This window comes from Denticeps clupeoides, chromosome 7 (genome assembly GCF_900700375.1).
Source record: "Denticeps clupeoides chromosome 7, fDenClu1.1, whole genome shotgun sequence".
Taxonomy (NCBI): Eukaryota; Metazoa; Chordata; class Actinopteri; order Clupeiformes; family Denticipitidae; genus Denticeps; species Denticeps clupeoides.
Genome location: NC_041713.1, coordinates 5636925 through 5652349, shown reverse-complemented (window position 1 = coordinate 5652349; position 15425 = coordinate 5636925). Strand labels below are relative to the sequence as shown.

The following is a 15425-nucleotide window of genomic DNA, read 5'->3' as shown; positions in this document are numbered from 1 at the left end:
TTACAATACAATTATGCAGAGGAATCTAGAAACCATTTACGGCATTTATCAGGTGTTCTTATCAAGTCCTGCCTGGAGACACTCAGGGTTAAGTGTCTTTCTCAGGGACACAATGGTAGTAAGTTGAAGTTGAGCTTGAACAATTAGACAAAGTTGAACCTGGGCGAGTGTGTTACCCACTAAGATACTACCACCCCACACGAGAATGAAGGAATGACCTCCAGCGGAGGAAACGTCACACTGGTCACCATCCCTGTGGCGTCAAAGACAACGTACCTGCAGCACCCCCTGCTAAATTTCTGACAAGTGGAGTGACAAGTGAACACTCACCTGACAGAACTGCAACCAACTGTATTCTAATATTAAAGGACGATGGCAAGGGTTTCCTCCCGCTGCCCAAAGGTATGGCCTGGTGACTCTAAATTGTCCATAGGTGTGAGTGTGTGACTGAATGGTGTCAGAAGTCCTTCAGAACCAGGGATGGTGACCCCTGTCCAACATAAACATCACTTATTACCTGTCCATCTTTTGAGAATAATTCACTGAAAGATCGCTTAGTTGAAATTAAAGTTGAAATTAAATCATTCTAATCTGATGTAAAACAAACTTTCCTAAAAAAGTAGAGCTCTTCCTTTTCCTCAGAATGGTGGGATATTTTTCCACCAATTTTTCCACCGTGGTCTGTTGAAGGCAAGTGTGACCTAAATGGCTCAAAACCCAATTTTTTCCCCCCATCAGAACACCAGTTTCTTTTATTAAACTGTAAAACAGAACAATTCTCAATTTGTTGCATGCTGCTTTGATATCCTTGCTGCACAATGATGCCAGAAAGTCCTGGTTCGATGGGTGAGTAGAAAGTACAGCTGATTTAGAGATACAACAACCCAGAACCATCTTCAAAAACGTCAAAAAAGCCAGAAAAAGTTACATGGCATGCGGCCATTTAACTACCTATTTATTGGAACCTTGGGTGAAGGAACTTAACACCCTCTGCAGATCAACTTTGATAGAACCATTTGCTTTCATTAAGGTGAAACTCAGCTGGGTGCATAAGAATAAGTGTGTGTGTGTTCGCTGCATCCACTGCCAGACACCACAAACCAGCCTGCTGCTTCACATCCACCAAAACTATGAGCAGAATTTCCAGCACTGTAATTTAAAACACACTAAAGCACTTGGACATACACACACACACACACACACGATTTGCAGCTCCTCAGCACTAATGATTTCTGGTTCTAAAACACACACACACACGATTTGCACCTCCTCAGCACTAATGATTTCTGGTTCTAAAACACACACACACACACACACACACACATACACCGATTACACCAGCGGGTTATGAATCGATAAAGGGTCTAAGAGAGAAACAAAGGAAAGCACTGACACACACACACTTGCACATACGGCATGCCATCTACCTAAATACACCCACTCTCCACAGACTAATGTCAGGGAAGCAAACGAACTTAAACGTCAGCAGAGTCGAATCAGAACGGCACGTTCCTTCAGGAAAAATAAGCCTTAGAAAAACACACATCCTGCCAGTTACCTAAACACACACACACACACACATGCAATAATACACTCAGATTACAGATTTGGACTTTTCTACTCTTTCAGTCCAAGAAGAAAAGTGGCCCGAAAAACGTCTGCTCTGGAAATACCCCACAGGCCACAAATATCCACAAAAAGCACTCATGCAGCAGATCTGAGGAGGCCACGCTGAAATTTCACATTTTACTGAGGTGAGGGATGAAACCGAGACGAATCAGGCCTCCGAAAGTGAGTGTACATTTATATTACACTCACAATGAAAACCCTATTTATAAGGCATCATAAGAACATAACACATGTGTATTTTGTGTTTGTTATTCATACACTTTATGTACAATAATATGCATTATGTATATAATATTATTGTATGTAATGCATTAAATCATTAAAATGCATGCAATATGTAAAGTGTATATATATGTATATATATGTTACTCTTGCACTGCCTGTGTCCCCTATTTGCACTTTATGTAGCAAAAAAAAGTTCCCGGAGAAACGTTGTTTAACACATATGTATACTGTATATATGTATGTATGTATGTATGTACTGTCTAACATGTATGTAACTGAATTGACAATAAAGTTCAACTTCATAATACTAGAAATGTAATATACCCTCTATACCCTCTCATCCCCCCCATTACATGAATAATGTATATAAAATAATGCACATAACGCATTACAAATGTGCTTAATGTGCATTATGAAAGTGGTATTCAAGGGGACTGTTGCCATGGTAATTTTCAGAAGTATTCTGGAATTGTTACATTAATGGCTCTGGATTCTGGGAGCTGCTTTTGGCCCATTCCTGTAGGTGTGCTGCTCCAGTTTTTTTTTTGGATGAGGCTTGTGGACGGCAGTTTTCTGCACATTCTTATTGAGGCTGAGATCTGCTTTGAATCAAACGTTTTTGCCAAAAGTTGATTTTTTTTTTTTCTTTCTTGAAAACAAAGCAGGTTCTTTTGCATTATTCTGTTGAGAGACATCCAGTCTCTGCATTTCTCTCCAAAACTAAAGACCAAGAGAAGAAGATTCATTAGGTTTGCTTGCCAATGGACAATGGCCACCTTTAAAACAACCTTCCACTCTCATGAACCTCAAAGTCTCTCAGAGCCTGTTTAGAATCTCATATATAGTAACCTGTTGACCTTTCTGCAGCGAAAGAATCGGCAAAACGTCTCGTCATCAAAAGAGCTTGAGAACCCTGGAGAACTGTGGCCTCAACCTCTCGCTGGCTCAGCAGCAGGATGGGTGGGTTTGTCCATCACTGGTCTGCAGCAGCATCCCTGAAACCCCACCTGCTTTGGACCGACCCAGGTTCTGCTCTCTAAACCTTTAACCGCTTTAACATTCATTTAACCAGCCAATAGTGAGAAGGTCCAACTTTTGCTGCCAAATCAAACAAGGCATGGACTCCACTAGCCTTATGAAGCTGTGCTGAGGTGGTTCCTTAATGCATCTTGTTTTCCAGCACATCCCACTGGCCAAGTCAACACCTTGAAGTCATTGTTGCATTCCTAAAACCATCCTTTTTTTCCCAGTGTGGCTGAGCACTTGTCAAATTTGCTCAAGTCCTTACGTATGTCCATTTCTTGCGCTTCCAACACATAAAAATCCAAGGACTAAATGTTCTCCTGATGTTTAATACATCCCACCACTACAAGAGGCAATTGCAATGAGATGATCAACATTTTTCACCTGTCACAGTGTCATTTGGCTGAATTGCATCATTCTGAACCTGACATTAAAGTCTGTCCGCATGCCAGAAACAGTAGTAGTGGAAAAATAAACAAAACTAGTCCTTTTTTTTTTTTCTCGCTTGTTTCGTTTCTGCACTTGAGCTTACGCAGCGCTCCAAACATGACCTGAACACGTCCTCACTCATGCAAGACAGATGTGGCCAGGTCTGGACAGGGTCATTGCCCAACCTGGAGACAGATGAGGCCTGCAGAAGAGTGCATTTTGTTAATGAGGTGTGTGTGTGTGTGTGTGTGTGTGTGTGTGTGTGTGTAACTGTGTGGTAGCCATGGAGACTAAAATGACCAAAGGACTTTTTGGTTGAATACAGCTGCGTGGTAAATAGTCTGGTGGTGAGGGCGTGTTTGCGTTAGGGCTTCACACCTTAAATGAGATTCATTCAGGAGCTGATGGTAGACAGATGTGTGTGCATACACACTTTTTACACACTAGCATGTATGTGTGTATTTGTAGGCTCTCTGTACACAGACAGAAATATTTTGTTTAATGCGGACAACTGAATAAAATGTTTGGAAATATTTGGCCCAACATGGCAACCTCTCCTGAGTACCCCCCCTGACTTGACCCACAACTGCACCCTGCTTGCCAAAGGTTTCACCTCCAATTTCAACCCTTCAATAAAGTACGTTTGGTTCAGATCATCTTGTGCACTTTTCCCACGGTCACCATGGTTCCTAAAGCAAACTGCACGCTGGGAAAAAAAAAAACTAAACAAATCAAGTGAGGAATAAATCAGAGAGAGTGTGTGTGTGTGTGTGTGTGTGTGTGTGTGTGTGTGTGTGTGTGTGTGTTGCACCACTCTCATCCACAGAGTTGGAGAATGACATCTGAGGGGAAAAGCAAATACTTCATCCTATAAAACACACACAGGGCTTCCCCAGAGACACACACATACACACACAAACAGTCCTGATTTCATAGGTTAGTTGCTACGGTGACTCATTTCTTCATTTATCTGGCACACTCATCCAGACGGTCAAGATCCCATGAGTTTGGGTGCCCAGTTACAGGAGGTTGCGGAAAGAGGGACAGAAGGAGCAGAGAAGAAGCTGCAGCTCTACCTGCACGGCCATCAGCTGAGCCCTCGGGTCGTAGATCCGCAGCATCTTGTCCTGGCGGAGAGAAAGAGCAAGAGGTGAAACTGAATGAAGTGCCACAAAGCCTCTGCCGTCCAGACATATTTCTGAATGTCATGGGACCTGCAAATGCAAAAATGAGTGACTGCATTGCAGTTTTGTGAAATATTACCTCATGTGACTCTATTATGCATATTTTCTACTAGCAGTTATAGCTTGCACAGTTTTTGGGTGAAATGGAAGTCTGCCAGTGAGGAAGGGGTTAAAGGGCAAAACCTAAACCGGGCTGGGGGACACACATGTATCCAATCAACCAATCAGGGGGCACGCAGGCCGTCACTGAGGAGAAATTAGACCTAATTGGAGAAGGCTGTGACCGGCGTTTCCTGGGCAGCTGTCAATCAATGCAACACACACACACACACACACACACACACCCCACACCAGGATCAGGCTCATATGCAAAAAATAATTTGCACAAACACACACACACACACACACACACACACACACACAGGCGCTCTAAAAGCCCTAACACAATGCAGATCTCTAAAAGACCACACACACACACATACCCTCACACATGCCTCATCAAGAACAGACAATGATAATCACACATGATAATCACACACAACCTCCCAACATGAAAACACTTCTCTCCTCTCACGTGTGTGTGTGTGTGTGTGTGTGTCTGAATTTCAGTCGCACCTGAAGCTTGTAACAGCAGTAGTGTGTCTCGCCATGCATTTGTGTGTGTTAAAATTGGGATTCTGATGGGCAAAGTAACACATAACATTTCGAATTTTGGCAACTGATGCTTTTTTGATGATTTGCTGCTCAACGTTTTTTGCATTTTTTTTCCCCACAGCAAAATTGGACAAAATTTTCAAGGCTGTGCAGAATTAAGGGGGGCTGGTTCAAATTTGGGGGCGCTAGAGGGAGAAAAAGAGGACGGCAGATGAATGTGCCATGGTGATGGATTCTGACTCCAATCATCTCATTCGCGGCCCGGCTGTTTGCCGGTGAAACAGCTGTTCAACCAGAGACGCTGAGGAATTCTGAACGCCTCAGAGCGCTTTTAATGAGTTGACTGTCAAACAAAAGCACCCACACACACCAACACACACACACACACGGGTGGTTAAAAACACAGTTCATGGTGCGATTCATTCACAAATTCTATTTTAAAATATTATTTTCACTAAACCTGTAAAATAGTGCCCTGCCATATCTGGTAAACTACAGTAAAGGCCTGGCATAACCTCAAAACAGCGTTTAAACATCACGTCTCAGGTGAACGTCACGATGTGAGATCGTGCCACGGTTAAGGTTCTATGTACCCTGTTCAATCTTCACCTGACACCTTGTGCGATAGCAGAAACGAAGCATGTTCGGCAAAGTCCGTCTGCTGATACTGTGGCCATCCTTGCCATTTTCTCTTTCAAATGAACATCAGCTTTCCAATGATACCAACCACACGCATAAACATGAGTTCTGGTACGCCCATCCTGGCTAAATCTTCCAAACCAAAGCCGACGTTCCTATATAATTTCTTAAATAATTTTCTGTGTGTGTGTGTGTGTGTGTGTATATATATATATAAAGAGTTCTGGTCTGCAAAACGTTGTGTATACTGTAAATATTCCGTTACTTGTCACGTTTCAGCACCCGTAAATACATCTGGAAATTTGATCTGACATCATGGACGTGTTGATTCATGCACGGAATCGGAGGATGTTTTTTTCCCCCGACACTGATGCTTCACAGACGGGTCTAGTACGAGCATTACGATTTCAAATGAAGGCGGCCATTTGCCTCGAGTCGTTTACCTTCGGGCCTCTTTCCATGCCGGTTCAAATGTTACTTTTACATTAAAACTGAAAGGGGTGGGTTTATATGGGAGCTCCTCCAAAATTTTAACCAGGTAACCCATGTTCCTAAAAGTGCTGCAGGCGTTTTTGAACTTGCACATGTGTTCTCCAAAAATGTGTTTTCATCTTTAACTATGTCAATTAGTCGCAATAAAAGTCGTAATATATGAGTGCGTATGTGTGAGTGTGTTGGCGTGCGCGTGTGTGTGGACTGCACGTGTGTGTGGGTGAAGTGAGAAAACCACAGTAAAGCGCCCGCCACAGGAGGCCAGCACACGTCTCCTATTTCAAAACACAAGTCAAAAACTTCGGCTTCAATCATACATCGCACAGCATAAATGCACACTAATGCAAGTACGCGCACGCACACACACACACACACACACACACACACACACACGGACCAAATAAACGACCCAGTGAAATGCCTCAGCTCTGTTATTATGCCCCTGTTTCCTCTACAGAAGGGGGCTAAGAAGGGCTCAGCCCCCTTAAATCAGCCGTTCAACAGGTCTGCCAGGGCCTCAGGGGGCTCAAGCACCATAACTCTGGCGCTGCTGGGGGAGGGCTTGACTGCTAAGTCAAATCTGCATGGACAGGGCATGGGGTCAAAAGTCAAACACCCCTCTGAGAAGCCTGTTGCACTTTCTGTCGGTTTGGCAAAGTTGGCTGCATTAGAGCTCCTCCTGCACGTTCATCAGGGTGCTTATGAAAAAATCAGCAAAATGTAACAGCTTGCAGGAAGGACTTTGTTTGTGTGTGTGTGTGTGTGTGTATAAGTGCTCCTGTAAGTCTGTCAGGATTTCAGGGTAATTGTGTGTGTTTTAATCAACGAGGTTCATAAACAGAGCGAAGGCCCTGCACTGAGAACCTGCACTGGGAATCCGTAATAAAACGCAGAGGTGCAACAGTGACGCCTGCTGGCAGAACCCTGCAACAGCGGCAGCGGAAAACTGATGGGAATTCAGCTTTAGTGTTTTTTTAACATTTGTGTGCATGTGTACAAACTTCTGACAAAAAAATGGTTACAACATTTTTTTTTCTCAATGCACAGTCAGCTTTAAACAGAAACAGAATAAAAACGTTGTAGGGGCGTGCTTTCAGGGCGGACACCACTCTCACCAGGGCAGTGATGGCCTAGCGGTTAAGGAAGCACCCCCGTAATCAGAAGGTTGCCGGTTAAAATCCCGATCTGCCAAGGTGTCACTGAGGTGCCACTGAGCAAAGCACCGTCCCCACACACTGCTCCCCGGGCGCCTGTCATGGCTGCCCACTGCTCACTCAGGGTGATGGGTTAAATGCAGAGGACAAATTTCACCGTGTGCACCGTGTGCTGTGCTGCTGTGTATCACATGTGACAATCACTACACTTTACTTTACTTTACCTTGGAGGTGGAAGCCAGCTGGGAGCCGTCTTGTTTCCAAGAGAGACTCTGCAGTTGTTCAGTGTGCTGCTCCAAAACTGCACACACACACACATTGGACACATTAAAAGACAGAAATTACAGGAATAACTTAACAAAGCAACCTAAATAGCGAAAGAAAGAAGAAAAAAAAAGAAAAGAAGTGGTGGTCACAGAACAATGGAGGGCAATGCAAGCATGTTCCAATATTTCAGGATTTAACAATAAATGTAATGAAAATCATACATCATTAATAATGAATCAAAATACTAAATAAAGCTCTTCTGAGGTCCTGTTTTTGGATGAATTACTTATAGTGCAAAGGTACTGAGTATGTCTAACACCGAACAAGGACCAGCGGCTCTTCTTCTAAGACTTCTTATTATCACAACCATAATAAGTCCAATGGTGAGACTGATCACTGACCAGAGATCAGTTAAAACGAAGACAACTCGGACTAACTAATCACACCCTGTGCATCCTAATGTTAATACTTTAAATAAAGTTGGAATAATGTCACATTCCAGCTGTTCCTGAATTTTCAAGCAATTTAAAGGCCATGTCTACAGCAAGGTTGAAATGAGACAGCAAAATATTAAATATCTGAATAATCTGAAGTATGTCAAGCAATTGTCATATGTTGGATTATCAGCACATGCCTACCAGACACAAAACATTATGAATGATGAATACAGCGTCAGCAGCAGAGTGTGTGTGCACGTGTGTGTGTTTGTGTTTGTATTTAGCTGCTGTGACTTTAGCAGCACGCAATGAGACATGGCAACACAGACACGTTAAACACACAAGGGACATAGAGACAGACACACAAACACACTTTCTGCAGCAGCACACGGGTGCTGAGTGTGATGGGGTGTGCGAATGGGCGTGCGCGGATGGGCGGGGCAGTGGTGACCGGAGACCATTATGTGTCTGAGAGCATCAGAGCCCCAATCTGATTTACCTGCTGCTGCAGCAGCAGGCAGATCACACACCTAGAAAACAACCAGAAAGAGAAACACACCAAACACACACACACACGCACGCACGCACGGTAGAATGCATTCTGCATGAGCACACCGAAATGAAGCAAATCACAATCACACACCCACATAGACTCAAAATAAAGAGCAGGGTTCTTACACATTTTCACTAAAGAGTTTCCATGACTTTACAATTACACTGAGGCAAATTGTTAAACTAAACCTGACAGCCCTGAAAATTTTACTTATTACATTTCATCATTACATTTACATTTATAGCATTTATCAGACGCCGATATCCAGAGCGACTTACAATCAGTAGTTACAGGGACAGTCCCCCCCCTGTAGCAACTTAGGGTTAAGTGTCTTGCTCAGGGACACGATGGTAATAAGTGGGATTTGAACCTGGGTCTTCTGGTTCATAGGCGAGTGTGTTACCCACTAGGCTACTACACCCATACTTAAACGAGGGTGTTTCTTTCTCCAAGTTTGCGCAACCCGAGTAAAATGGACCCCATCAGGTTCGGCTGCAGATCATCAGCTGTTATTTACATGACTTTAGGTGACACGCAGCTACGGAGATGCTGGAATATGGAAGCAGCGCATGTAGCACCACGTGACAGGGTTCACTACGTAAAACCGGCAAAGATACTACAAACTGCTCTAGTTTTAAACGTAAAAAACATTTCTCACACAGAACTATGTACTTCCTTATAGGTTCACATCTCAATATGATTTCAATGACTTTTCCATACACACACACACACACACACACACACACACACAAACAACTGAGCCTTATCACATTCACAAGAAACACACACGTGTATTGCATGTTCCTATACATATGCACACACACCAGTAAACACACAGACAAATAGAACAGAGAGATGCTGTAAAGACAAATGACACAAGTGCAGAAGGTTACACAGCAAAAACAGATGAACATGAACCACGAATAAACGGCAGAATAATTTGTGGTACAATAACACTCCTCTAGGTCAGGATGTCAGTGAGGGGTCAACTTGTGTTCGTGTTTGTTTAATTTGTGATGGCAGAATTTTGTATTTATGTGCTGATCCAGTTAATGGCATGTGGCATGTGGCATGTGGCGTAACCCCGATTCTACTGCCCATCCATCCGTAGGACCTGACTGTCCTAACGCTGTTGGGTCGATGCATTGTTTAAGAAAATACCTTTATTAGACATACATATATTAAAATACAAATAAGTATAGCAGAAAATATTCTTACAAAACATATTTATGGGAATTATTATAATATTACATTCATAGTACTACTTTTACACCTCAATGCATTTCTTTGAATTTATTCATTCAAATTAAATCTAAGACAATTGTGTTTTGTGGGCCAGGGCAAGTTTAGAAGTTAAGAATATAAAAAGGCAGACCAAGCATTTTATAATAATACTTAAAAATATGTTTTTGCCAAAAACATGTTTATTTAAAGCCTTGCTGAGTAATTAGTAAGTAGATTAGTTGGGGGTAGGACATGTTTTATCCGAATTCTCAGCAATGGGTTATATGCATATAATGTATTAGTTATTACTCTACATATCTGCACATTTGACTGTGTAATGTGAAAGTGTGCTGGCTATACCTGCCAGGGCGGCCGGGTGGTTGACATCCCACACCTGAGCCCCACGGCTGGAGCCCACAGCTACAATGCCACTGGAGCAGGGGTGGAGCTGCACCACCTCCAAACGGCCATCCTGAGGTGACAGAGTCGTTTTCGGCCCTTGCACCTCCTCTCCCAGACCACACACATGCCACACCTTCACCTGCAAAAGGGAGGCACACGGAAACTCTTCATCACATTGGATAAAATGGATGTGAAAGAGATGAACTTCTTATGGCCTTCAAGAACCATGGTCACTGATGTCCAGTTAGGCTGAAGGCAACTCTACACACAGTGAAGGTTGTTGTGTTGTGTATTTACTGTCTGTTTTTATGGCATGAAAGGCCATTTTTATGTTCATTTTGGGCAACTGTATGGACAAGTTGAGAGACAGCAGACGCACGGTTTCATCTGCTGAGCAGGTCACCAGGAGGTCATCATCGAAAGGGGAGAAGTCCAGATCGGTCACCTGGTCTGAGAGGTAGAAAGAGAGTTTTAGATACAGACCTGTACACAGTTAACCATACAGGGGTACAGGAGGCGGAGCTTACCTGAGTGACACGCCACCTGATTCACCTTCCACTTCCTATCATCATCTGCGTTCAGAGACACCAGCCCCAGCATTCCACCTCCTGTGTACACACACAGTATTCTCAGGATTCCTCCATCATCATGTCTGTTCTACAGTCACTGGACAACTGGTCTCTTACCAGCTTGCTCTGTGGTGAAGGCCACAAGTTGGCAGCTGGACTTGATGCTGCTACCCTGAGAAGTGAAGGAACCAGGACGGACGGCGGGGATCCAGCCCTGTTCGGACAAGAAGACATGGGCAAGGTCTGTATCACTTATAGACACACACACATGTCAGATCAACACTAGATTTTTACATTTACTTGAATTAAAGTGCTAAATAATCTGCATGTCTGCCAAAGTGTTTACTGCATTTGTGAAATACTGAGCTTAACATTAAGAGCAAAGAGGACAGAGGTAAGTGAAGCAGAAAGTGAGGAGACGGGACACTGCGGTACACCCGAGCATGTAACGTATTAACAGGAGTCGGGTTGAATTCCCTCCAACAACATGAATGTGGAGCCTGGCCACGCCCTGTTGAACTGGCATTCCCGCCCCAGGAACCTTTGACACCTGAATCTTGACTTGCATTTGTGTTCACATGCCAACTATAACATCTATTAGTCGAAAAAGGGTGTGTCAACCAAGCTTGCAGGCTCCTCCCACTTTAGAGTTTGGCCATCAAAGGGTTTTAATACAATATTGAAACAATTAGGCTGCAAATGACATGTTACTACCATTGTGTCCCTGAGCAAGACACTTAACCTTAAATTGCTCCGGGGGGGACTGTCCCTGTAACTACTGATTGTAAGTCGCTCTGGATAAGGGCGTCTGGTAAATAATGTAAATGTTGTTAAAATAGACAAGCGGACAACCTAAAGCAAATGGGGAAAATTGTGATTGCTGTAGAACATATTCATTTCAGACCTGGTGGAAGAAGAAAGGGAAAAAACTGAAACATGGGAATAAGGATCATCCGTCTAGATTGCAGCTCCGCCCCGCCCTAGAGGTCACCTAACAGCTAAATGCACATGTGACACGACAAGGAGTCGTCAACAAGTTAATAATCCACAAGGCTCAAAGAGGCTGAAATCTAACCAGGATCCAGACTCAACTCAACTTATTTGTAAGAAGCTACGTCATTAACACTGATACAGGTCCACTTCTATCAGAATAGGTCCACTTTTTCCTCACTGAGGTATGGACCCGACTCCACCAGACCTCTGAAGGTATCTGGTGTGCTGTCTGGTTCCAAGTCGTCATGCTTCCATGGATCTGACTCGTTCTCACTGCCTTGATCCTCAAACCACTGTTGACCCATTTCTGCAGGGTGCGTTATAGACGCTTATCCCACTCACTGCCAGGACTGTCCACTGACATAACCATATGGTGAGTATCCCCGCCTGTCACATGGGAGACCGGGGTTCGATACCCTGACAGGGAGGCGATGCTCTTGTGTTTTTTTGGGGCACTGGTGGCCTAGCGGTTAAGGAGGCGGCCCTGTAATCAGAATGTTGCCGGTTCGAATCCCGATCAGCCAAGGTGCCACTGAGGTGCCACTGAGCAAAGCACCGTCCCCACACACTGCTCCCCGGGTGCCTGTCATGGCTGCCCACTGCTCACTCAGGGTGATGGGTTAAATGCAGAGGACAAATTTCACTGTGTGCATCGTGTGCTGTGCTGCTGTGTATCAATCACAATGTGACAATCACTTCACTTTATAACGTTGTCCATTTCACACACTCACTTCCTCTCACTTCCTGCTGCAAACACTTACAGCGCAACAGGAAGAGGAAGACAGAACCTCCCCACCCCTATTTTGCCAACGTAACACACAAACACACACAGAAACTTGAGTGATGCAAGATGCAGATGACTCCTTAACCAGAAAACGTACACACGCATACACAGGTACACACACATGGGAAAAACAAAAGCAAATGTGACTGAAAGAGCACCGTCACACACATCTGTCCAGGATGTCCCCAGAAACAAACATGACAAAACAAACATGTCATTTGGATGGTTGGCTACTTGAAAAACGTTTTTTTGATCAGTGTTACGTCCCTGGACGTAAGCGCCAACATATTCTGTGTGGCCGGCTGTGTTTTTGTGTCCCTGTCTAGGTTGACTTTGTGGGAGGAGTTAAAGCCTACCAGCTCCACCTACCATCTGACTATTGGTCACCGCTGCCTATATAAAGGGGCTTCAGACAGTTTTCGGGAGGTCCCCTTGCGGATCGCCATTGGGGATCTCAGTCGTGTGTGTTGTTACTTTGTGTGCTAGACCCCTTGTTGTTAGCCTGCGTTAGCCTGTTAGCTTTGTGTGATTTACTGCTTCATTTAGTCTGTTCTGGTGCTGGTTAGCGTTGCTGAGTCCGCTCTTTTATTGCACGTGTTAGCTCACTGTAAATACGAGCACTGTTTATACGTTTGGTTTGGTTACAGCGGACCTCCTCTCCGCACCCTTGTCACGTTTCTCACACCCCTAGACTTAGGAATGTGACATTCAGCACTTTTGCTAAACATCACAAAAACGGATGCTTTTGACGGACTGTCAGCTGCACTCTGTAAACCTATCACCCTTCAACAAGCCGTTGTATTGTAAATATTCACAGCTCCAAGTGCAGTTATTATTCTTAATATCATTGTAGAAGAGTTAATATCCCCACTTGCTGTGTGAGCGCAGCAATAACCAATAAAATTCATTTTAGTAAAAAAAAAAAAAAAAAAAACGGCCAATGCAGTTAAATTATGCCTAATGTAGTTTATTTTAAAGGCTGTATTTGGAGAGGTGGTGGTTTGACAAGGACATTGTTTAGCCACTTACTCTCCATGACTTCAAACCATGTCTCACAATGACAATCAAATAAATTGTAATGCTAAAATTCTAATCCAGGGACTGAAGTGACACTATTTGACTTGGCAACTCTTAATCACCAATTTTCATCCACCGAGCACAAGACAGGAGTGTGGGATTGCTGGCTTTAGCGTAAAAGAATTTATTTGTGCAAGCCTGGGCCGGTGTGTGAATTCCTCCCGACAGAACCACAGCCCGGGCCCTCGGGATGGGCGCCACCCCCAACCGAATCCAAAAAACCAGCCTCTTCACAGCCCCTTCCACAGCTAGTGGAGGTCCACAGAAGGTCTTCGGGGGGGCCTGCAGGATCCATGCATCTGCTCCCAGTTAAACTGCAGCCACGCCCACACGTGTCGGTTGCGGGGAACGGACCAATCAGCGCACAGCGTTTTTTTTTTAAAGGCGCCACTGTCCCTTTACATCTACAATTACATTTACAGCATCTATCGGCATCTATCCAGAGCGACTTACAATCAGTAGTTACAGGGACAGTCCCCCCCCCCGGAGCAACTCAGGGTTAAGTGTCTTGCTCAGGGACACAATAGTAGTAAGCGGGGTTTGAACCTGGGATTTGAAATCTGCATTATCTGTCCGCAGAGATAAAGCCCCAAGCCTGAACACGGGTTGTACATCTCAGATAAGAAGCGGCGTGCGTTTTTTTTTTTTGAATAAATCTGCAGCCCCAGCGCCCCATGTGATTGCGCCCGGACTGTAGGAAGTACGAGCTCTTCCTCCGCGCATTTGGGCCATTCAGCCCCCGAAAGCCGCGGCGCCTCTCCGGAGCTTTTCCCCCGCGGAGAGCCGCGGCGCCGCATCCCGCCCTCCGCCGGTACTCACGTCTCTCTTGGGCACCTTCGGGGTGGTGTTTTTGAATTTCGAGGTCTTGAAGCGGTTCATTGTTGTCTTCTCTCTTCCTCCTGCACCTTCCGGATGTGTGTGTGTGTGTGTGTGTGTGTGTGTGTGTGTGGCTCAGCTGACAGCCGGTTTCAGTCCCAACAGCGATCCGCCCGGCGAGGGAGAGGAGTCTGGCGATGGCTGCTTCGAAACCAGTCGTATTATAAAAAAAACAAATATTATAATGTGTGTGACATTACTATTTATAACAAATTTGCATTGAAAAACAAACCACTCAAGCCTCTATGCTTTCATATTACACTGAACCAGATAAATATTACATTTATCTGTATGCATGTATTATGGGTGATCATTGATATACAATAAACAGCGAACAATAATGGCGTTTGCAATCAAATTCTCATTCGCTGAATACATTAAGTGCATATGGCCTTTGCATTTAATTCATATGCATGGCATGTGTTTTTTCTACACTTGTACAGGTTTTTACATATTTCAGTCATAATGAATTCAATTCCATTACAGTAACTCTGCCTGGGTACTTTAGATTTTTATTTTTTATTTTGCAGGTTGTGCCCGTGTGACAGCAGACGGCGCGTGACTGTTTTAGTAAAGATCGACGACTCATAATTAAAACCAACCTTCCCAGACGACATTGTTGGTACCCACTACTTATGATGGTCCACCTGCTAAACTATATATTTATTACAAATTTGCTTGTTTTTTATATGTAAAGCTCTTGGACTTTAGAGAAGTAGTCGTATTGGCATTTTTGCTATTACATAAAACTACTTAATTAGTAAACCGCATTCACATTTGAGTGTAGGCGGCATGTCTTAGACTCATTTACGCT

General features: G+C 44.1%; 1 protein-coding gene and 1 long non-coding RNA gene across 2 annotated transcripts in view; one reads left to right on the top strand and one right to left on the bottom strand.

Moving 5' to 3' along the window:
• coro7 (coronin 7) overlaps positions 1–14693 on the bottom strand; it is a 66554-nt gene extending 51861 nt beyond the window's left edge. Inside the window, exons 1-7 of the mRNA XM_028986033.1 lie at positions 14555–14693; positions 10999–11095; positions 10840–10920; positions 10692–10762; positions 10271–10451; positions 7654–7730; positions 4383–4433 (exon numbers count right to left, since the gene is read on the bottom strand). Of these exons, the coding sequence (XP_028841866.1) occupies positions 4383–4433; positions 7654–7730; positions 10271–10451; positions 10692–10762; positions 10840–10920; positions 10999–11095; positions 14555–14614 (618 nt within the window). The 5' untranslated portion in view covers positions 14615–14693. The remainder of the gene's footprint in view (positions 1–4382; positions 4434–7653; positions 7731–10270; positions 10452–10691; positions 10763–10839; positions 10921–10998; positions 11096–14554) is intronic.
• On the top strand, positions 14396–15223 carry LOC114793890 (uncharacterized). The gene is made up of 3 exons (XR_003750280.1): positions 14396–14546; positions 14691–14797; positions 15142–15223. It is a non-coding gene; the product is annotated as an uncharacterized LOC114793890 (long non-coding RNA).
• The last annotated feature ends 202 nt before the right edge of the window (positions 15224–15425 follow it).